This window comes from Sus scrofa, chromosome 11 (assembly GCF_000003025.6).
Source record: "Sus scrofa isolate TJ Tabasco breed Duroc chromosome 11, Sscrofa11.1, whole genome shotgun sequence".
NCBI classification, from domain to species: Eukaryota; Metazoa; Chordata; class Mammalia; order Artiodactyla; family Suidae; genus Sus; species Sus scrofa.
Genome location: NC_010453.5, coordinates 63,625,614 through 63,647,926, shown reverse-complemented (window position 1 = coordinate 63,647,926; position 22,313 = coordinate 63,625,614). Strand labels below are relative to the sequence as shown.

Below are 22,313 nucleotides of genomic sequence, written 5' to 3'. Positions count from 1 at the left end.
TTAGACAGATCCCATAAGATGTGCATCAAAAGCTAAGTCCTTAGTCTTTTGCAGAAGAACCCATTGTGTTTCATGTGGGTAAAGCTCAAGGGATCAGTCAGCTGGATGTGGAAAGGCAAAATATGGGTGTGCCTCGGAAATACTGCAGGTTTGGCTCCAGATCATTGCATTAAAGTGAATGCTGCAATAAAGCAAGTCATGCGAATGCTTTGTTTCCTAGTGCCTGTAAAAGTTGTTTTCACTGTACTATAGTCTATTAAGTGTCCAGTAGTATTATAGCTAAAAAAAAAAAAAATAGCACCTAACACCTTTATTAAAAATACTCTATTGCTTTTGCACAGCAAAGAAAACCATTGACAAAATGAAAACAATGGGAGAAAATATTTGCAAGTGATATGACCTGTAAGGGGTTAATATCCAAAATAAATAAACAGCTCAAACAACTCAATATCAGAAACAAAAACAATTTAAAAACGGGCAGAAGATTTGAATAGACATTTTCCAAAGAGGATATACGGATGGCCAACAGGCACTTGAAAAGCATCGAAGAGATGCGAATGAAAACCACAGTGAGATATCACCTCACACCTGTCAGAATGCCTACCATCAAAAAGACCATGAATAAGAATTGTTGACGAGGATTTGGAGAAAAGGGAACTTTTGTGGACACTGTTGATGGGAATGAAAATTGGTGCAGCCACTATGAAAAACGGTATGGAGATTCCTCAAAAAACTGAAACCAGAACTACCCATATGATCCAGCAATTCCAGTCCTGGATTTGTATCCAGAGAAAATGAAAACACTAAGTAGAAAAGACATATACGCTCCAGTGTTTATGGCAGCATCATTAGCCAAGACATCAAAGCAACCTAAGTGTCTATCAACAGATGAATGAATAAAGAAGGTATGATATGCGCGCGCACACACACACACACACACACACACACAATGGAATATTACTTATCCGCTAAAAAGAATGAAATCTTGCCATTTGCAACAACATGGATGGACTTAGAGTATTATATTTAGTGAAATAAGTCAAACAAATGGATAAGCATTGAGGTCCTACTGTAGAGCATAGGGAGCTATATCCAATCTCTTATGATAGAACGTGATGGAAGATAACATAAGAAAAAGAGTGTATATGTATGTATGACTGAGTCACCTTGCTGTACAGCAGAAATGGACACAACATTGTAAATTAAGTATACATTAGTAAAAAATGAAAAAAATAAGGACGAATACTGTGTGTTACTTATATGTGAAATCTAAAAAATTAAACAAATGAATAAATAAAACTAAACAGAAACACACCCAGTGATGTAGAGAACAAACTAGTGTTACCAACAGGGAGAGAGAGGGGGAAGGGGCAAGATAGCGACAGGGTTTAAGAGATACCAGCTGCTATGTACACAATAAATAAGCTACAGGGTTGTATCATACAACCGTAGGGAGCAGTAGGTCTTTGGTTCTGTTTTGATCACTGAATACCAACCCGGTTTCATGCAGCGCTTTAGCAGGTAAACAGGGATGCCCAGTGTCTCAAGTCCAAATATAACACGTACATATCTTCTCTCCTTCCCATCTCCCATTTCTATGCCTTAGCACATCCAAAGTCTGCACTGTACCACCAGCCCATACTCGCTCAACAAAGTCTGTACCTGCCATTGTAAGATCTCTAAGATGAGTGGAAATGTTGACATGCCAGAATTTGTTCCAAAAACAACTCGTGTAGAATACACCTCTTCAGCTCCAAGTTCATTCATCTGGATGGCACTTTATAGAGTTCAGAAGATCAGAGATGTGTGCTGAGTAACAGCAACATGTCATTGAAAATAAGTGAAAGTTTTTGATGGGGATGAAAAAGGCTGGATACTGTTCCTTCCTGTGAAGAGCCTACTATCCAGCTTCTTCTTTTTTCGGGGGGTGGGGGGGTTAGGGCCATACCCGAGGCATATGGAGGTTCCCAGGCTAGGAGTCGGTCGAATTGGAGCTGTAGCCGCTGGCACAAGTAGGGGCAGATATTTCCCTGGATTCTGTAGACGTCTAAATTCTAAGAAGCTGGCATGTCTTCTAAGGATGGAAATGAAGAAGATGTAGCCAGAGCTTAGCCCTAGTGTCAAATGTCCCCTCATCTTATTTACTGTACTAGCTGTGGAAATACCCCAACTGTTCCTCCCTCAGCGTCATGTCACAAAAGAGTCTCCACTCTCTAGTCCACACATGACGCGCTGTCACAGGCTGATACCATGAGCCTTCCCAGCACAGTGGCCGCCTGGGATGTCACTGTTCTCTGACTGCTGTTTTGATAAGACTGATGTCAGTTTTTTTGTGTGTGTGTGTGTCTTTTTAGGGCCACTCCTGCAGCATGTGGAAGTTCCCAGACTAGGGGTCAAATCAGAGCTGCAGCTGCCGGCCTACACCACAGCCACAGCAATGCCAGATCCTTAACCCACTGAGCAGGGCCAGGGATTGAACACACGTCCTCATGGATACTAGTCAGGTTCGCTACCGCTGAGTCACAATGGGAACTCCCAATATTATATAGTTTTGATGGAGGAAAGCTTTCTGCCTTCCTTCCTTTGCACTCAGTTTTGGCAACCACAAATTATGGAGAAGTATTTTCGACATATAATTAAATGGAGGATAAAAATAGGTTATAAAAAATGTGTATTCTGTAATTCCAATTTCATTAAAAAAAGACTACTAAAGGAGTGAATAATTACATTTATCTGGAATGATAAACAGCAAAGGAATAATCAGATTTATTTTTCCATGGTGAGATTCTGAGTGATTTAGATTTTCTTCTCTATACTTTTCTGTGTTTTTATAATTTTCTGAAATGGATGTGTATATTGTTATCAGAAAGTATGAAAATTTTTTATTTTATTTCATTTTAATTTTCTTTAGCGTTGAAGTGATTTTTATTATATATATATATATATATATATATATATTTTTTTTTTTTTTTTTTTTTTTTTTTTTTTGCTTTTCAGGGCTGCACCCGCAGTACATGGGGGTTCCCAGCCTAGGAGTTCCAATCAGAGCTATAGCTGCTGGCCTACACCACAGCCACAGCAACACAGGATCCTTAACCCGCTGAGTGAGGCCAGGGATTGAACCTGCAACTTCATGGTTCCTGGTCAGATTCATTTCTGCTGCACCATGATGGGAACTCCTTTACTTTATTTTTTTAAATTTAATGATTTTTTGGTTAAGATTGTTTTTGACTTTTTAAAAAATATATGTAACTTTTTTTTTTCATTATAGTTGGTTTACAGTGTTCTGTCAAATTTCTACTGTACAGCAAGGTGATGCAGTCACATATACATTCCTTTTTCTCACATTATCATGCTCCATCCTAAGTGACCAGACACAGTTCCCAGTGCTACACAGCAGGATCTCATTGCTTATCCATTCCAAAGGCAATAGTTTGCATCTATTAACCCCAAATTCCCAGTCTGTCCCACTCCCTCACCCTCCTGCTTGTTGACCACAAGTCTCTTCTCCAAGTCCAAGAGTTTCTTTTCTGTGAAAAGGTTCATTTGTGCCATATATTAGATTTCAGATATAAGTGATAAGCATATGGTATTTGTCTTTCTCTTTCTGTCTTACTTCACTTAGTATGAGAGTCTCTAGTTCCATCCATGTTGCTGCAAATGGCATTATTTTGTTCTTTTTTATGGCTGAGTAGTATTCCATTGTGTATATATACCACATCTTTTTAATCCATTCATCTGTCAATGGACATGAAAACGTTTTACATTAAACCTCAAATTTGGGGATGTGGGTTCGATCCCTGGCCTTGCTCAGTGGGTTAAGGATCCAGTGTTGCTGTGAGCTGTGGTGTAGGTCGCAGACACAGCTCACATCCTGCATGGCTGTGGCCATGGCCTAGGCTGGCAGCCGTAGCTCCAATTCCACCCCTAGCCTGGGAACCTCCATATGCCGTGGGTGTGGCCCTAAAAAAAAAAAATTAAGTTATTTCCTTAAAGGGTTACGTGGCAATCCCCTTAAATCTAGATTGCTTCTGGAATGAAGTTAGTATATAAATGTGAAGGAATAGCATCTGGCCATCAGGTTATGGGGACTCTGTGAACAGAAAAGTTAACCATCATTAAGACTGCTTGTGGCGGTGGGCAGAAGACTGATAGACGGATTATTCCCAAAGGAGAATGTTGAGCAGGGCTCAGTCTCAAAGGGACCTTGACTGGGACATCTGGAAAGGAAATGTAGCCTTCATCCGCAACCAGCCATGGTGCCGTGTGCAAGGAGGCTTCTAATTCTTCCACAAGATGACAGGCAGCTGGATTCAGACATGCTAAAGACTTACATTCAAGGGAAAAATCTGGGAGCCGAAGAGACAAAAGTTTTCCCAGGAGGAACCCCACCCATCTTTAGATGTAGAAGGAAGTGAAAGAACTCTTTGGATCTTTCCACAGAGATGGAAGAGGGGCAGGGAAGTCGAGAGACCACGTGGGTGCTCAGCTGAAGAATTTGTCCTTAAAGGCATGGTGCCTCCCTCTTCTTTTTCATAAATTCATTTAATAAATATTATTGAGCCCTTTTTATCTGCCCAGCCCTAACTGTTGAGTTGGCAGAAAGAAGAGAACGAAGAGTGACTTTTATTTATTTATTTTATTTTATGTTTATTTGCTTTTTTAGGGCCGCACCCACAGCAAATGGACCTTCCCAGGATAGGGGTCGAATTGGAGCAGCAGCTGCCGGCCGGTGCCACAGCCACACTGGATCCTTAACCCACCAAGGGAGACCAGGGATCAAACCTGAATTCTCATGGATACTAATCGGGTCCGTTACCGCTGAGCCACAACAGTAACTCTCGAGTGACTTTTCAATAGGAAATACTTGAGTCACAGATGAAAGGGAAAAAAGTGTCCATATCAGGAAGGACATACCTCATATTTTGCTCATCCTGGTTGCCACATGTCAGGAAAGAGCACTGTACTGGGAATCAGGAGACTGAGGCTCTGCCAGCAACTAACTCTGTGGTCTTGGGCAAGTTATCTTTGACTCTGGTTGGACATTGGGTTTTCTCAAGCAATAGGTCTGAATAATTTTTAAACTCCTATCAGATCTGTAGTTTATGTGATACTATGGCTCAAAGACACCATGTATAGCGCTAACTGTAGAATGATCAGAGCTCCTGGTGCCGCCTGACAGATGCTAACCTTTACAGGGGTAGGCTGCCTCCACCCAATTCAGACTTTCTGATGTGCTTGAGCAGAATTCTTTGCATCACTAGAAGGCAGCTAAGACTTATGATGGCATCCCCCTCACCCCCATCTCTGCAGTGATTCTCCTTTCCCCATGTGACTCGCACTCACGACCCTTCTAAAGCCAAAAGCCTGAGGATCTGTGGAGGGTGACCTGGTTGTGAGAAGAGATTGAGCTTATGACTTTTGATGTCCACCTTCAGCATTTAGCATCTGTGATGAGCTGGACTGGGTTCCCTTTGTGTCTCCCCACCAAATTTATGTGTTGAAGTCCTAACCCGGGTACCTCAGAAGGTACCTTCTTTGGACATAGGACTATTGCCGATCCAATTAGATGTACGATGAGGTCATGCTGCAGTAGCGTGGACCCCTACACCAATGTCCCTAGGGACATATGGGACACAGAGGCACGGGCACAGGGAGAAGGCCATGTGAAGGCAGGAGTTAGGCCGCCACAAGCCAGGGAGCTACCAGAAGCTGGGAGACACTCTGCAGAGCGTCCTTCGGTTTTGCTTTCAGAGGGAGCATGGCCCTGCCAACACCTTGACCTCAGACCTCGAGTCTCCAGAACTGGGAGACGGTATCTTTCTACCCCTCCGTTTGCGGGATTTTAACACTCTCTTTTTTTAGGACCACACCCGCAGCATATAGAAGTTTCCAGGCTAGGGTCAGATTGGAGCAGCAGGTGCCACCCTAAGCCACAGCCACAGCAACATGGGATCCAAGCCCATCTGTGATCTATACCACAACTCATGGCAATGCTAGATCCTTAACCCACTGCGGGAGGCCAGGGATCGAACCTGTATTCTCATGGATACTAGTCGGGTTCATTACTGCTGAGCCGCTATGGGAACTCCCAACACATGTTAAAGTAGCCAAACCAGGATGCAGTTGGTCTGAGGTGGCTCTAATCCTCTGGTGATCTCTGTAAGCAAATCAAAACCCAAGCCAGAGTGAATTCCTATAAAAGCCTCAAGGTTGAGAACAAGCAATAACTAGGTTATTCCCTCAAATGCAACCCCTTAAGCTCTAGCCAATCAAATGAATTCCTTGCTTTGCTTCCACTGCTTCTCTATAAAAACCTCGCCTCTAGCTTCTATTGCTGGAGCACTGCTAACCACTTCTGGTTGGGGGCTATTCAATGCAAATCAATGTTTGCTCAAAGAAACTCTTAAAAATTTAATTATGCTTTAGTTTATCTTTTAACAGTTCCATATGAGAGTCATAGCAAACAAATATAACCATCTGTGTGATCTTGGCAACTCACACAAATTCCGTGAGCTCAGATTTCTTCAGTGACAATGGAAGACATAGAGGGAGGTTTTTTTTTTTTTAATGCAATTTTTAAAAGTGTGTTTTACTCCTTATTGCCTCACGCTTTGTGGTTCCCAGTTCCCGTGTGCACCATTGGTTTGCTTGTTCACTTAGAGTTTTGTATTTCCTTGGGTCTCTGGTGAGGACAAATGTGTTTCCGCCAAGAAGCCTGCTCACCTCTCCATCATTTCTCCATCTTCTGCTGAGTTCTGACCGGGGGCTTCAAATCCTCCTCCTCCTTTCTGTGGTGTAGAAGTTGGCATTCATAAGTTTCCATTGATGTTTGTGACTATAAAAATATTATGTTATTATCAGTGTCTCTTACAATTGAAGTAACCCCAAACCTCCAAGAAATTATCTTGTTTGTCCTACTTTTCAGTCTGTTCTTTTTTTTTTTTTTTTTTTTTTTTTTTTGCTATTTCTTGGGCCACTCCTGGGGCATATGGAGGTTCCCAGGCTAGGGGTCGAATCGGAGCTATAGCCATCGGCCTACGTCAGAGCCACAGCAACGCGGGATCCGAGCCGCGTCTGCAGCCTACACCACAGCTCATGGCAACGCTGGATCCTTAACCCACTGAGCAAGGGCAGGGACCGAACCCGCAACCTCATGGTTCCTAGTCGGATTCGTTAACCACTGTGCCACGATGGGAACTCCCTCTGTTCTTCTTATACTAGAACACATTTTAGAATGAAGAATTCATAACTGCAAAATTTACTTTTAGTAGGTAGCTGTCTGCCATGATTTGTATAAAAATGGATTTCTTTTTTATAGCTTATAAAATTAATTTGAAGTTTAGAATTATTTTGGGGGGCTCTCTGTGTTTGTGTGATTGAGGGCTTGTGTGTGTGTGTGTGTGTGAGAGTGTGCGTGTGCACAGGCACCACTCGCACGCACACGTGTGCTCTTGTCCTATTGAAAGGAACTGAGTTAGTTTAGATGAGATTAAATGAGAAAGAGTCATTTCCAAAGTCAGTGTCAGGTGCCACTGTTGGATACTTTTTGATAGAAGTTATAAAATAATGGGCTAGGTATAAAGCATCAGATTCAGGTCAAGTGTTTTTTGAAGATTTATTTTTTTATTTTTCTTTTAACGGTAAAATTCATTTTGTCAGCTCTTCAGATTAATGAGTTGTTTCAAATCTGGTTTACCCACAGGCTCTGTGACTTATTTAAGCACTGTCCACACGTCTACTTGTCATAATTAATGATGGGAATTCCTCCTAAGTTCTAAGTCTAAGAGACTAGGGTACCTGTAAACGAAGCATATCATCATTTAATTCATTCAGCTGCATCCAAGAAAGAATAGTTCCCTTCCTTTCCGGGTAATACTGTTGCATAATGGGTGAGATTATTTTCCATATGCTCAATTTAGAAGTAATGATTCAGTTTCCGGGAGGAAAAATGTTATGACGTACTTATAATTAGATTCTTGGAATAGGTGTGTGTAAGTGTGAATGTGATTTATAGCTTAGGAAACTGAGGCAGTGGAGGTCATTACCACATTGCCCACAGTCACTGAACGTGAATGCAGCAGGACCAGTTCAAGGAAATCAGTCTCTGTTGTGCCAAAGCCATATATATATGTGTATGTGTATATATGTATTTATATGTATACCAAAGCACATATAAATATGTGCCGAATATATATATATGTGTGTGTGTGTATGGCTTTGGCACAAAAATTTAGAATGATGAGTAATTGTGAAGATGACATTATATAAAGGAACTTCCTGTAAGTGGTAAAAAATACACACACACATATATTTAACTTAAATATTTAAATTTATGATGACAAGGAAGTACTATATTTGCACAGTTCAATACGCGAAATGTACAAAAATACAAAATGAAACTAAATCTCCTTTTCTCTCTGGTTCCCCGGCTCTTTAGGCCCCTTTCCATGGATGGCCACTCTACCAGTTTCTTGTGTATAATCTATATATTTACACACAGGCACACATACACACACACTCTCACTCACTGTGTTAGCAGAGGAAATTCACAGTTATGTATCTTACGTTTTTTCTCTTAACATTGTATTTTGGTGATCCTTACAGACCCCTGACAGTCTTTTTTTTTTTTTTTTTTTTTTGCACACTCTCAACATGTGGAAGTTCCAGGGCCAGAATCGAACCCGTGCCACAGCAGTAACCTGAACCACTGCAGTGACAATGCTGGTTCCTTAAGCTGCTGCACCACAAGGGAACTCCAATCCCAAACTGTCTTAGTCGCATATTTATAAACTCTGGTGGATCTGTTAGTACTAAAATTGTCTAGAAAATTTACTTTTGGGGGCCATAAAAGCCTCTTACAAATGCATAGGTGGTATTTCTGGGTTTGGTCAGAAGTGGGCAGGGGGGGGGTGAGTCCTGTCCACAGTGCCATATTTTGAAGGAGAAGTAGCTATATTACTTAGCCGAAAGTCAGTCATTACATTATAGGAGTACATGTAATAAAATCCAAATAGAATACCCAGTATCAGGGTGAAGGATAAAAACCAAAATGATAAAATAAGGATTAGAAAGCACGAAGAACTGAGGTGAATATAAAGATGAGTGATGCAAAATCTGAAGTTAAAAAGCCTGTTTGATGTATAAACACAGGCTTAAGAATAGACGATTAAAAAATGCATGCAGGAGGGAAAAAAAATACATCCAGTTGAAATACCAGAAACCACACAGCCTGTTCCTAACCCTTGATTCCTCTGAAGAACAATTCACCCCACCAAGAAAAGCAGAGCTCTTAGATCTAGAAAGCAAAGCCCTTATCAGGACAGATGCCCAGCATTTAGGAAACAATTTGGACACTGAGGGAAAAAAATAATCTCTTTTCCCCATGATGTGGCAGCAGAGAATAGATCAAAAAGCATCAGACAGAGGAGTCCAGCCGGGCTGAAAACAGGGAGGATTTTTACATTGAGAGGCATGGAGAAAAGAGCAGGCAACTCGCTGACAAGCAGAAGGAAGATGCAGATGATTGATTTCTCTGTATTAATCCTAGCAGCGGCTCTAAAATGTTTACCACCCCCATTTGATAGCTTACCAGGCTGTGAGCCATTTCTTCCTCCTTTGAATGTAGGGAAGGCACAGCTGGCATCCCACCTCCAGAGTTTTGCATGCCCACCCCACATTGTCCACTCACAAATGCTCGAAAGAATCACACATTGAGTCCTCATGTGTAAGATGGTACTAGGTGCTGAGATGCAAAATCAGAGTATGCAGAACATCTGTTTTCATTTGGATCCTTGCTTCGACGGTAAAAGCATAGAGTGAAACATACTGCCTTCTGATAAGGTACTTTTCTACTCATATTATTTCACTCTGTGACACACAGCCAGCTCTCTTTATTGGCTTTCAGAACATTCCTTAGACTATTCCTTGAGTTTCTGGCTTCCATTGACAACAGATGATCTCAGTACCAAAAGGGGTATTTCCTGCTGGATTCTGCTGTTCAGTTTCTAGCAAAGACTTTCTCTTTTGTACATCAGGGAGTGTCTAATTACAGCCATACTCATGATCTGAGATCTTCTAGGCTTATGTCCTTAAATCTGTGATTACTTATACCAAGTTCTCTGGAATTCTTTTTGAATTCTTCTCTAAGCCCTGGCTTACTTACAAACAGCTTGGCTGGGAGTTTATTACCTTTAGACTTATGCAGAAATATATGTGTGCATGTATAGATCTCTGCTTCCTTTCTCAAGGGATTTGAGATAGGCTGGAGAAAAGCATACATTCTCAAAAGGATAAAGGACAAGTCCCAGAATCCAGGAACATATGGGAAGGCACATGTCAAGCCTTGAACTGGTTGAATCAGTTGGTTGACACGGGGCTGTGAATTTGGTTCTAGGCATCATAAATGGCCAAGGCAAGAAAGAAACACTATTCTGAGATTCCTCTGGTCTTCAGGTTCAGGGTCAGCCAGTTGTTATGGGAAGTACAGCTTTTCTGGATCCTGAACTCTGGGAGAAATCTTTCCCCTGGATCCTCGCGACATTGTGAGGTGTATTAGATGAAAAGGCCTTAACAAGTTTCATGGTAGTTCGCCATGACACGCCTTAAGGTAGGCTGATGGCTTGATACCAAGATAATTCAGTCAATGTAAGGGAGGAGGGACCTAAAATCATTACTTGAACCAGTCTCCTGTGTCAGGATGAAAATTTCTTCACTTTTTTTTTTTTTTGGTCTTTTTGGGACTGCATGGCAGTTTCCAGGCTAGGGGTCAAATCGGAGCTGTAGCTGCTGTCCTACATCACAGCTACAGCAATGCCAGATCCAAGCCTCATCAGCAGCCTACACACAGCCATAGCAGTGCTGGATCCTTAACCACTGAGCAGGGCCAGCGTTTGAACCCGCATCTTTATGGATACTAGTCAGATTCCCACTGAGCCACAACGGGAACTCCCAGAATTTCTTAATTCTATACTGACCTGATGAGGCTGCCATCTAGGGCAGCCATATGACAGCACAGAGAGGAGGAGGCCACGTAGTGTGGCAGAGATTGGAATGATATGGCCTCAAGTCAAGGAAGCTGAGCAGCGGCAACAGCCATCAGAGACAGGAAGAGAGAAGACCCTCCCCTGGAGCCCGTAGAGGGGGCGCAGCCCTGCCGACTCATTGACTTTGGACTTGTGGCCTTAAGAACTGTGACAGAACAGTTCCTGCTATTTCAAGCGACCCGGTTAGCAGTAATGTGTGAAGGCAGCCTGGGGAAACGAGTTCGCATGGGATATTCCAGTGGACTTGATTCTGACATTTCCATTGGAGCCGTGCTCTATTCTGACCCTGTGATTCTCACCTCGGACTGCAGGTTAGAATGGCTTAGAGAACTTAGAACAGAAGCTGATGTCTGGGCCATACCCTCACAGATTCTGCATCTGGAGGCTTGGGCTCCAGGCTGGCCAACGGTGTCCAGTCAGAGTTGAAAACTGCCATTTAATTAGTCACAGCAACTTCATATGATGGAGGTGATGCAACAGCACATGGGGTGGGAACTGCTACACTAAATTTTTGTTAACATGGGAATTTGCTTTGGAACATAACATTCTGTATCTTTATGCCCAAATAGAAAGCATTTCTAGACACTCTGAAGCAGCTTTGCATCAGCTGTCCATACAGACCCTTACAGCACTAAGACAGTCCTGTTTCCACTGCGGGGGAGTATGGATGCTGTGAATGGATGCACTTGGCCACCACTGCCCATCTGGATGCTCCCCCTGCTGCCCCCCAAAGATGCATCGCCCTCTAGACTGAGGCCGGACAATGCTTAATTTGAACATCCATCCAAAGATGTCCCTTGTAGGCCCTCCCTCCAAATGGTCCTACCGCCTCTTGACAATGACAATTTTGAATTTCTGCTGGTGGGGTACTTTGTGTCATGAGAAATAAAAACCTGCTGAATAGGAGAGGGGCTGAAAAGAAGAAGAGTACGTTATTATTTGGAGGGAAGAGTGTCCCTAATTGCGGAACAAAGCAACCCCTTGAACGTCAGCCTTCAGTCAATGTTCCTTTGTCTCTGAAGTTGTGGGACGGCCTGCAGCAGTCTTTCGAGCACGTCAGAGAGCGGTCAGGAGTGAACTGCAGCGAGCAGGGCTGGCCAGTCTGTGAAGGGCCTTTGACAGCAGGCTCCTTGCATCTATTGACTCCCCAGGAAGTCTGAGGTCACAAGCTCCGCCGGAGCACATGAGCCCAGATAATGAAGATGGTTTTAGCCTCTTGAAACAAAGCCAGAAACTTTATCTACTTCATTGTGCACTTTGGGTCATGTGCTACCGATGAGGATTTGTCTAATACTAATCCCCCTAATGACGGCTTCTCCCAGCCCTTACACAGACCCCACAAGGCCCCGTGATTTGGCAAGCCCGACTCAATAAAGGCAGCTCGGCGTTTGGCTTTTGAACTGAGCTCAGGGCAATTAAAGTCAGGGGCTGAGGAGGGAAGGAGGGGTTAGAAATAGCAGTATAATAGGTAGGATGACTGGAGCGCTCCCCAAATTAACTCCATTAGTCAGAGCCTGATTTAATGGGGCAAGAGGGTGAGACGCATTACCCTCATTAAATCTGTCCGTTAGAGGCGCTTCTAATGGAATTACATTGGTTTTTAGTTGTTTGAATCACATCACATAGCCTGTGCATGTGCACGTACCCACGTGCATCGTGGGTGCTGCGATTTCGGTGGGTCTTTTTTTCAAGAGGAGAGAACTGGAACGCGACACACAAATACACCAGAAAACCCCAAATCCCCCAAATCCCCCAAGCCCCACATCCAAAACCACGCTGCATGCCGAAGTGCGGAAGCAAGACAGAAGACAGGAGTGGAAAGGCGAGAGAGGTCTCCCGATTTTAAAGCCATGGTCCCTTTTCGGTGGGGGCTTCTGCTCGGCTGCCTGGGCAGTGCACTCGGGCCGGGGGCACAGGCGCAGTTCCCCCGGGTCTGCATGACGGTGGGCAGCCTGCAGGCCAAGGAGTGCTGCCCGCCGCTGGGCGCCGAGCCCTCCAACGTCTGCGGCTCTCTGGAGGGCCGGGGCCGGTGCGCAGAGGTGCAGGCTGACACGAGGCCCTGGAGCGGCCCTTATGTCCTGAGGAACCAGGATGACCGCGAGCGGTGGCCACGGAAGTTCTTTGACCGGACCTGCAGGTGCACAGGTGAGCGAGCGGGCGGACGTGCGCATGCGCCCAGGGCAGGTGCTCGCCGGCATGGGAGCCTCTTCCAACGAAGAGATGGGACTCGAGTTGCTGAGACCAGGCTTTGCGAGGCAAACCAAGTTGGCCCATCATAGGCAGTGAATTAAGGCTGATGCCTTGGTATAGAGTCTTCACACGCTCTAGCACTGCTAGTTAAGAAACTGATATATTACGCACGCCAAGCTTGGTTATATGAAAGCCTGCCTGCCAGCACCCCAGGGGCTTGTTTGTTGGGTGGGGGTGGGGGACGCGGGGGAGGTAAACTAAGAGCCCCAGAGCCAGCTTTGGAACCCAGAGCAAATCCTTGCAAGGCGGATTCGGTGCCCTCTCCTTCTGAAATGGGTTTGCACTTGTTGACGAGGGTGGAGGGTGAGGCTTCATCTAGAAGACAGACGTCCAGGGTAGGTGTTCTGTCGTGGGCGTCGTTTGTAATGATTTGAACAGGCCTCAAGCAGGCTACATCTTGCTCGGGAAGGTTATGACTGAGTTGTACCTTGGCCAATGTTGGAGAGCTGTGGCAGGGCAGAGCTTTCTCAGCCAGCTGAAGATGAGAGGGTTGTTCTTAGATAACGATGGCTTTTTTTTTTTTTTTTTTTTCCCACTCTTGTCTGGGTTTGATGTGAGTGTTTCAAAATTTGCTCAGTGTTCCCCTTTTAGACTTCGGCCTTTCTTATTACCTGTTTCTTTGAAAGCACAGTCCACTCCTTATTCCTCTGGCCCTTCTGAGCCTCCTCAAATCCTCCTAAGTGATGCTTCTCTCCAGTTGAGCAAACATGCACAGCAGCGATAAACACTCAGAGGCTGGCAGGGCATGTGAAATACAAAAAAACAGAAGCAGCAACTTTAGCAAAGCCTTTGGAAACTGTTCTGCAGTGTCCAGCTGCAAGAGAGGTTTTCCTTTTTAAATTACGTTTTTATTGATGTTCTTACAAGATGCTGGAACATGGAAAAATACAGATAATTGAGCTGTGTAAGGGTATAAAAAAGGAATGTGCAAAGGGCTGTGATGTTGATGTAGGAATGATATCAGATTTTTTTAACTTAAAAAGATTTTGGCTTTATAATCGTTTTGCAAACATATTGTTAATTCTGTGATTCAGAGAAACTGGTAGTTTTATTTTGGGGCATTGTGGCAAAAAATTTTTAATAGCATGTTGAATATGTACCATTCCTTTTTTTTTTTTTTTTGTCTAAGCTAATCGAGCATTTGCTTCTATAGATATTAAGTCATAAATTCTCCTGGTTTTTCCAGTCTAATGGGATGCAGCACATTTCATATTACTTGTGGGATTAGAAACCATGCTACACAATGACTTCTTTGTCCATGACTCAAAAATTCTTCTAGAACACTTATTTTGAGGTCTATCAGTGATAATCAGAAAGCTGTAACTTAAGAAGGTTGGAAATCTCCATTTTATGGAATCCTGGGGGCAGAAGACATTAGGAAATGAGATATAACTGTTGACTCTCTTTAACACCCTCTACTCATCTTTTTGACCTCACCAGCAAGGTTTTTCTTTTTTTTTTTAATGAAGATGGAAAGAATCAAGAATGGCAGAATATGGAGTGCCCATTATGGTGCAGTGGAAACGATTTCAACTAGTATCCATGAGGATGTGAGTTCGAACCCTGGCCCCACTATGTGGGTTAAGGATCCAGTGTTGCCGTGAGCTGTGGTGTAGGTTGTAGACACAGCTCAGATTCTTGCATTGCTGTGGCTGTGGTGTAGGTCTGATTCAGCCCCTAGCCTGGGAACCTCCATATGCCTTGGGTGTGCCCCCCAAAAAAACAAAGAATGGCAGAATAGAAGGAATAATTACAATCTCCTTGTCTTGAGGGAATGCCTATAAATATTCCTCTAGAGGTGGCAGTCACAGTGACTTACTTTCGAAACATAAATGGGGATCGCCTGCTGTCATGTCCAAGAAGACCCTGGGCTAGATACAGAAGCTGTCCTGTAGGTCCAGTAGGGCATCATATGTCCATGGATCAATCAAAGGAAGCGGGGCTTCCTCATGGCATTTAGTCTCCATCTCCAGCCATTGTCAAGGCTAGAACTGCCCCTGAGAATCACTACTGGGCTGTGACTTGCCTCTCTTCTCTAGGATTTGATCTGTCAGGATTCATTTAGGACCATAGTCCTTTCCATTCCAACTTTGGATGGCGCCACTTACGCTGGCTAGATGACCTTGTTCTTTGAGCCTCAGGGCACCAGGCTAAGTCGTTAGCAATTGAGCTGGACAGTTATTTAGCACACACAGTAATCATTGTGGTATGTCATATGCCCCAAAGCAAGGCACATGCCTTTCAGTTTATTCTCTCTAAAGAGTGAGATTTTTGCCTTCTTAAAACAATTTGTTCATAATTTAGGAGGCATTCTCCGGAGTGTAAACCTGATCTCGAGCACCCCAAACCCCTCTGCTCTGGTAGCTTCAAAATAATTTTGCAAACAGAACCCCTGGAAATCTTCTGGGGTCATGCAAAATTTTTTAAGGAAGAAATGTAGATTAGCGTCTGGCAACCAGAGTGTTGATTGACCTTGAGCTTTGTTAATTCAGTGGAAAGAAAAACACACCATTCACCTGTTGATGGACATTCAGGTTGTTTCCGTGTCTTGGCTATTGGGAATAAAATTGCACTGAACATGGGGACACCAATATCTTTTCAAGATCCTGATTTCAACTCCTTTGGATAAATACTCAGAAGTGCTATTGCTGGCTTATATCATAGTTTTATTTTTAATTTTTTTGAGGCACCTCCATACTGTTTTCCACAGCAGCTGCACCATTTTGCATTCCCATCAATAATGCACAAGGGTTCCAGTTTCTCCACCTCCTAGCCAAGTGGTATGTGTTTGCAACTGAATACTACTCAGCCTTAAAAAAAAGGAAGTCCTGCAGTATGCAACAACAAGGATGAACCCGGAGAACGGTATGCTAAGGAAATAAGTCACAGAAATACAACTACTGGATAAATCCACTTATATAAGGTGTCTAAAATAGTCAAATTCATGGAATCAAAGATGCCATGGTGGTTATCAGGAGCTGGGAGGCGGGGGAAATAGTTACTAATCAGTGAACGTAGCCTTTCAGGTAAAAAAGATGAAGAAGTTCTAGAGTTTTGTACAACATTGTGTCTAGAGTTGACAATAATGTATCATACACTTGAACAGGTGTTAAGAAGATAGATCTCAAATTAAGTGTTCTTAGCACAATTAAAACCAAAACCAAAAAAAAAAAAAAAAAACCCAAAAAACCCATAGTCTCCACAATCTTGAAGTTGGTAACAGATTTTAGCTCAATAAAAAGAAATATATTAATGGTAGTTACCTCTGGGTTGTGAGGTTATGAAAGGGAAAAAAAGAAGAGAAAAGAAAAAGAAAAGCACAAGCAAACTCTGAGGGGAAAAAGCCCCTAATTTATGTGCTCAGATTTTCTGGAGAGAACTTCCCTATCCTCTGTGGGGATACATTGAAACCAAAAATTACTGAACTTAATTGTGAAGAAGAGGTAAATTTCAGGAGACTGGCATTAGCCATTCACCCTCCGACTCTTACCTGCCCATGGGCATTTCTGAGAGTAGACCAGTTGCAGCTACGTCTTTGGATCTCTGAAAAACATGTGCATGAAATTGTCTTTGAACAATTGTCTGAGAACTTCTTGTTTGTTCAAAGTGACTCCGTGCCTCCATTTTCCAATCTCTAAAATGGGATAATGATGAAACCACACTTGTAAAATTCTTTTGAGCTCTGTAGATGAAAGGCCTTATGTGAGGATAAAGTATTGTTATTAATATAATAGAATCTCTAATTAAAAGGAATAGGCTATTTAGAGCTCCTTGTAAATTCACTAATCGGTGGTCTTTAAGCTTATTTATTCTAATAGCCTTTTGAGGTTGAGCCGATGCAGTTCATGTAGGAACATGCGTGCATAGTTTGGTTCTTCTCACTCTCTTTCCATCTTCATCCCAGTCCTGCTCAAGGACATACTTAGATAGGCTAGTATCTAAGGATCCTTTATTTTTTTTCTCTCTCCACTTCCCAGTGAGTTAATGCAGTCCTTTCTAAAAGAATCCCCTTTATACGTGTGTGTGTGTGTGTTTATATATTTGCTACTATTGATGGATTTATGCAAAAAATTGACTCATATTAAGTTGATGTAAGGAACTACTAGGAAATAAAAATTAAAGAAATAAATATTTCTTTAATAACTGAATATTTAGTGTGCTAGGCTTTAATGTTATTGCACTTTTCAGTTGTCTTCAACATGTTAACAAATTCTTTTAAACCAGGTTTAGAAGCTCAGAAATGGGAGACCTGACGAGCTGTGGGGTGTATTTTCTCTGAGACATGCTGGAAAAGGGATTTTTTTTTTTTTTTATCAGATACATTGGTGGGTCATAGGTGAGCTCAGCTCAGATCCATTCAAATGCTTTCTTAGTAGCATTTCTGTATTGCTTTTCGGGGGCAACTCTGGCTTTGTGAAAAGAGACATCTTTGTTCAACATACTTGTGAGGCCTCTCTGGCCTTCTGAGTCAGAATTAATCATTTTGTCTTTTGTCATCCATGTGCTCGGTTCCTTCTTGTTTTCTCTTTTCCCAGTTATTCAAGCCCGAGTTCCTCATCCCACTAGGTGAAGGCACCGCGCCTTATTTATATTTGTGTCCCCTGGGCCCTCATGCCTCTTATTCAGTTATTCATGATTCCTTCATCAGCCCCCCAACCAGTGTGTATTTAGCGCCAATTATGTTAGCCCTTCGGGTACAAAGGGGAAAAACCCAGATGTGGTTTTTGATGTGTCCACAGTGGAGTGGATGAGTAGGACAGGTAGGAAAACAAATACTCACACCATGCAACTTGCTAAGTGGTATCTCATAAAACTAGTAATCGTAACACTTCATGTTAGACTTACGAGGTACCCACCCTGCTCTGTACTAATGTGATTATTTTCCGTAAGAACCCAGTGAAGTAGAACTCTTATTCCAACAGGACAGGCTCTGAGAGGTCAAGTCCAGAATTACCAGATGTGGCAATTGTCTACAGGTACCCAAAGCTGTGGGTGCACAGAGTAGGGGCTTGCTTAGTTTTGACCTCCCTTTATTTATTTTTTGTTTTTTTGGGTCTTTTTGTCTTTTAGGGCTGAACCTGAGGCATATGGAGGTTCCCAGGCTAGGGGTTGAATCGGAGCTATAGCCATCAGCCTACACCACAGCCACAGCAACTCGGGATCCAAGCTGTGTCTGCGACCTAGACCACGGCTCATGGCAATGCTGGATCCTTAGCCCACTGAGCTGGATTCTTAAACCTGCATCTTTATAGATGCTCCTTGGGTTTGCTAACTGCTGAGCCACAGTGGGAACGCCTTGACCTCCCTTTAGATAGTAGGTATTAATAAATTATTTGTGGAATAGAAGAGGACGGTGATAATTAGTGATCGGTAATTTTGTTTCAAGCAAGCGAAAAGAATCATGGTAGAGAAAACAGCAAGGATCTTAAACCTCATGGCCCAAGTTATGAACTACTCAGTTTTAATAATGAGACCCCCAAATTCAAAGACAAGTTTTATGGGTTAGTTTTTTCTTTGTCTTTTGACTTTTTAGGGCCACACCTGCAGCATATGGAGGTTCCCAGGCTAGGGGTCTAATTGGAGCTGTAGCCGCCGGCCTACACCAGAGCCACAGCAATGTGGGATCCAAACCTCGACTGCAACCTATACCACAGCTCACAGGCAACGCCGGATCCTTAACCCACTGAGCGAGGCCAGGGATCGAACCCGCAACCTCATGGTCCCCAGTTGGATTCGTTTCCGCTGCGCCAAGATGGGAACTCCAAGTTTTGTGGTTTTCAATCTAGAAGTATATTGAATTTATGATCTTGGAATTTACCTGTGTTACTTCTTGGCATTTTGAGGGAAGGAATTACTCTCCTGTGGTAGAGCTGTGATTATACATGCATCTCTAATCATCTGGCCAGAGGTAAATAGCTGGAAGGTTGGGTATTTAGTATTCTTCACGTGCATTTCTCAACAAACACTCTATTCCTATGGAAACTGCCAAAGTAGGTGACATGTTTTTAAATTGAAGATGTTTTAAAAATAGATATGAGACAATTTTGTTTATTTATTTTTTATTAAATTTTTTATTACAGTTGGTTTTTAATGTTCTGTCAATTTCTGCTGTACAGCACGGTGACCCAGTTATACATATATATACATATAATTCTTTTTTTCACATTATCCTCCATCATGTTCCATCACAAGTGATTAGATAGAGTTCCCTGTGCTGTACAGCAGGATCTCCTTGCTTATCCATCCAAATGCAATAGTTTGTATCTATGGAGGTTCCCAGGCTAGGGGTTCAATCGGAGCTGTAGCCACCAGCCTACGCCAGAGCCACAGCAACATGGGATCCGAGCCACGTCTGCAACCTATACCACAGCTCATGGCAACGCCGGATCCTTAACCCACTGAGCAAGGCCAGGGATCGAACCCGAAACCTCATGGTTCCTAGTCGGATTTTAATGTTCACTGCAAACTATTAAAAAACCTGATTTTCAGTCTTAGGACTCGTAGAATTTTTCCTTTTAAGTATTTTTTTTTTCAGTTACATTCTCATTTGGTGTTGAAACAGGAAAATAGAAATAGTTATGTAAGAAAGTGTAGGTAGAATATTCTGTATGTTACAAAGAGCATAGAACCCAATTGAAAAAAAATTCTTCCTACTTAAGACATTTTTTTTTTTCTTTTTACAGCCGCACCTATGGCATATGAAGTTCCCAGGCCAGGGGTTGAATCAGAGCTGCGTCTGTAGGCCTACACCACAGCCACGGCAACGTGGGATCTGAGCCACATCTGTGACCTGTGCCACAACTTGTGGCAATGCCAGATACTTAACCCACTGAGTGAAGCCAGGGATCAAACCTGCAACGTCACAGACATTATGTTAAGTTCTTAACCCTCTGAGCCACAGTAGGAACTCCTACTTAACGACATTTTTAAGGACATTTTCTTTGACCATCAGAAAACCCATTGGGTTAATAGAAAAATCTGTGCATTTTCTTTACATAGGACAAATGTTAATTATTTCATTTTCATGCTATTGGAAAATTTTCTTTTCCTTTAGAGATTCAAATAGCTCTCTCTTTACTATGGGCATAATATTTTTTACTTACCTCTATTTTGGTCCTTATAGTTTATTAAAGTTATTTACAGGACCTGCTTTTCTTTCTAGTCCATAAGAACAGGGAGGGAAAGGAGGAAGAAAATTTAGATTTACTGAATGATGTACCCGCTTTTCATATCTTTTTTTTTTATTAGAAAAGTTAAATTTCAGCTTCATTGAGGTATAATTGACAAATAAAATAGTAAGTTATTTCAAGTATCCATCCTGGTGATTTGGCTTTATACTTCTTCCATTCATTAAAGAAATATTCAGGGTCAAGCACAGACCTACGCACAGGATAACTGCCTTCCCGTTGCCCTGTAGCTGAGACCAGCAGCCGTCTATACCTGGGGTGATTAATGCGGTGAAAAGGAAACATGGGGTCTCATGGGAGCACAGCAAGGGATCATCTGACCCTGATGTTCGGGATCAGGGCTGACCTTGTAAAGAGCCCATTGTGAAGCTCAAGGGAGGAAAATGTTCTAGACAGAAACAAGAGCAAATGAAGAAGTCCTGGGGGTGGGGGAGGAGGAAGGGAGCTTCTCGCTCGCTTTCAATGCTTTATGTAACCCATCTCAGCCCCAGGAGATTAATATTATTATTCCCTTTGACTCAACATTTCATATATATATGCCACATATACATATATGCCACACCCACAGCATATGGAAGCTCCCAGGCTAGGAGTCGAAGTGGAGCTACAGGTGCCAGCCTTTGCCACAACCACAGCAACGTCCAATCGGAGCCGCATCTGTGACCTTCACAGCTCATGCCAGCACTGGATCCTGAACCCACTGAGTGAGGCCAGGGATGGAACCTGCGTCCTCATGGGTACTAGTCAGTTTCATTCCTGCTGAGCCGCAACAGGAGTTCCACACACCAAAACTATTTAAATGTTTACTCTCTAAGGAATGAGGTGCTGGTCATACCAAAAGCAGTAATCAAGGCTACGAAGGGAAGTCAAGCTAACAGAACTTCCACTTTAGATGCTAATCAGAAAGCTGCCTAGGGCTTGATAGGTGTAGCACGCAGTCCGCTGCAGGGTTGGTGAAGCAGAGCTGTTTGCGCACAGACTGGGAGCCAGCACTGCAGTGATTTGCACATCCTGACACCAAGGCGGCTGACTCACCTTATGACCTGCCATTCTCTATAGATTTTGTCTTAAGTCTGTCCCCTTTTGTGAAATAAACCAGCTTTTAAAATGCTGAATTTCACCTAAATTCCTGAAAATCAGCTTATTTATTTTGGCTCCACCTCTCACTTGGTGTATGTTCTCTTCGTTCCCTAAATCAGTGACCTGTTTTGTGGCAGCCTTTCTGTATGTGTCGCAGGAGCGAGCGGCCCCCAGCCGCTCAGCTCCCGGGGACCCCAGGAGAGGAAGGCGGAAGGCGAGCAGGGAAGGCAGCTCTGTCTTCGTCTGCTAGGGCTTCCGTAATGAAGGGTGACAAACAGAAACTCATTCTCTGACAGTTCCCCAGCCCCGAAGTCCCAGATCAAGGTGTGGGCAGGGTGGGGTGCCTCTGAGGCCTCTCTTGCTGGCTAGTAGCTGCTCTCTTCTCTGTGTCTTTCCTATGCAACTTGTGTCCACATTTCTTCCTCTACGGACCCCAGTCTCATTGGATGGGGGCCCCCCTTAAAGACCCCATTTTAACTTATTTCTTTAAAGACCCCACCCCCACCCCATCTCCAAAAAGAATCACCTACAGAGATACCATGGGGATTCGGCTCGGCTCCTAACAGCATGGAGTTTGTTTCCTGTCCTGCCTCTTTACTGGAAATATTTCTGGAAACCCTCTGGTGTTCAGTCCACTTGGAGAGACACATTTCAGGAGGAGAGTGAGGAAAGGCAGTTGGCTTTCCTTGTCCTCTTTTTTTTTTTGTCTTTTTAGGGCTGTACTTATAGCTTATAGAGGTTCCCGGCTAGG

General features: G+C 43.1%; 1 protein-coding gene across 2 annotated transcripts in view; it reads left to right on the top strand.

Moving 5' to 3' along the window:
• DCT (dopachrome tautomerase) overlaps nucleotides 441–22,313 on the top strand; it is a 62,622-nt gene continuing 40,749 nt past the window's right edge. Inside the window, exon 1 of one of the 2 annotated variants that reach the window (XM_013978762.2) lies at nucleotides 441–905. In XM_013978762.2, the coding sequence (XP_013834216.1) occupies nucleotides 893–905 (13 nt within the window). In that variant the 5' untranslated portion in view covers nucleotides 441–892. 2 annotated transcript variants of the gene reach the window in all.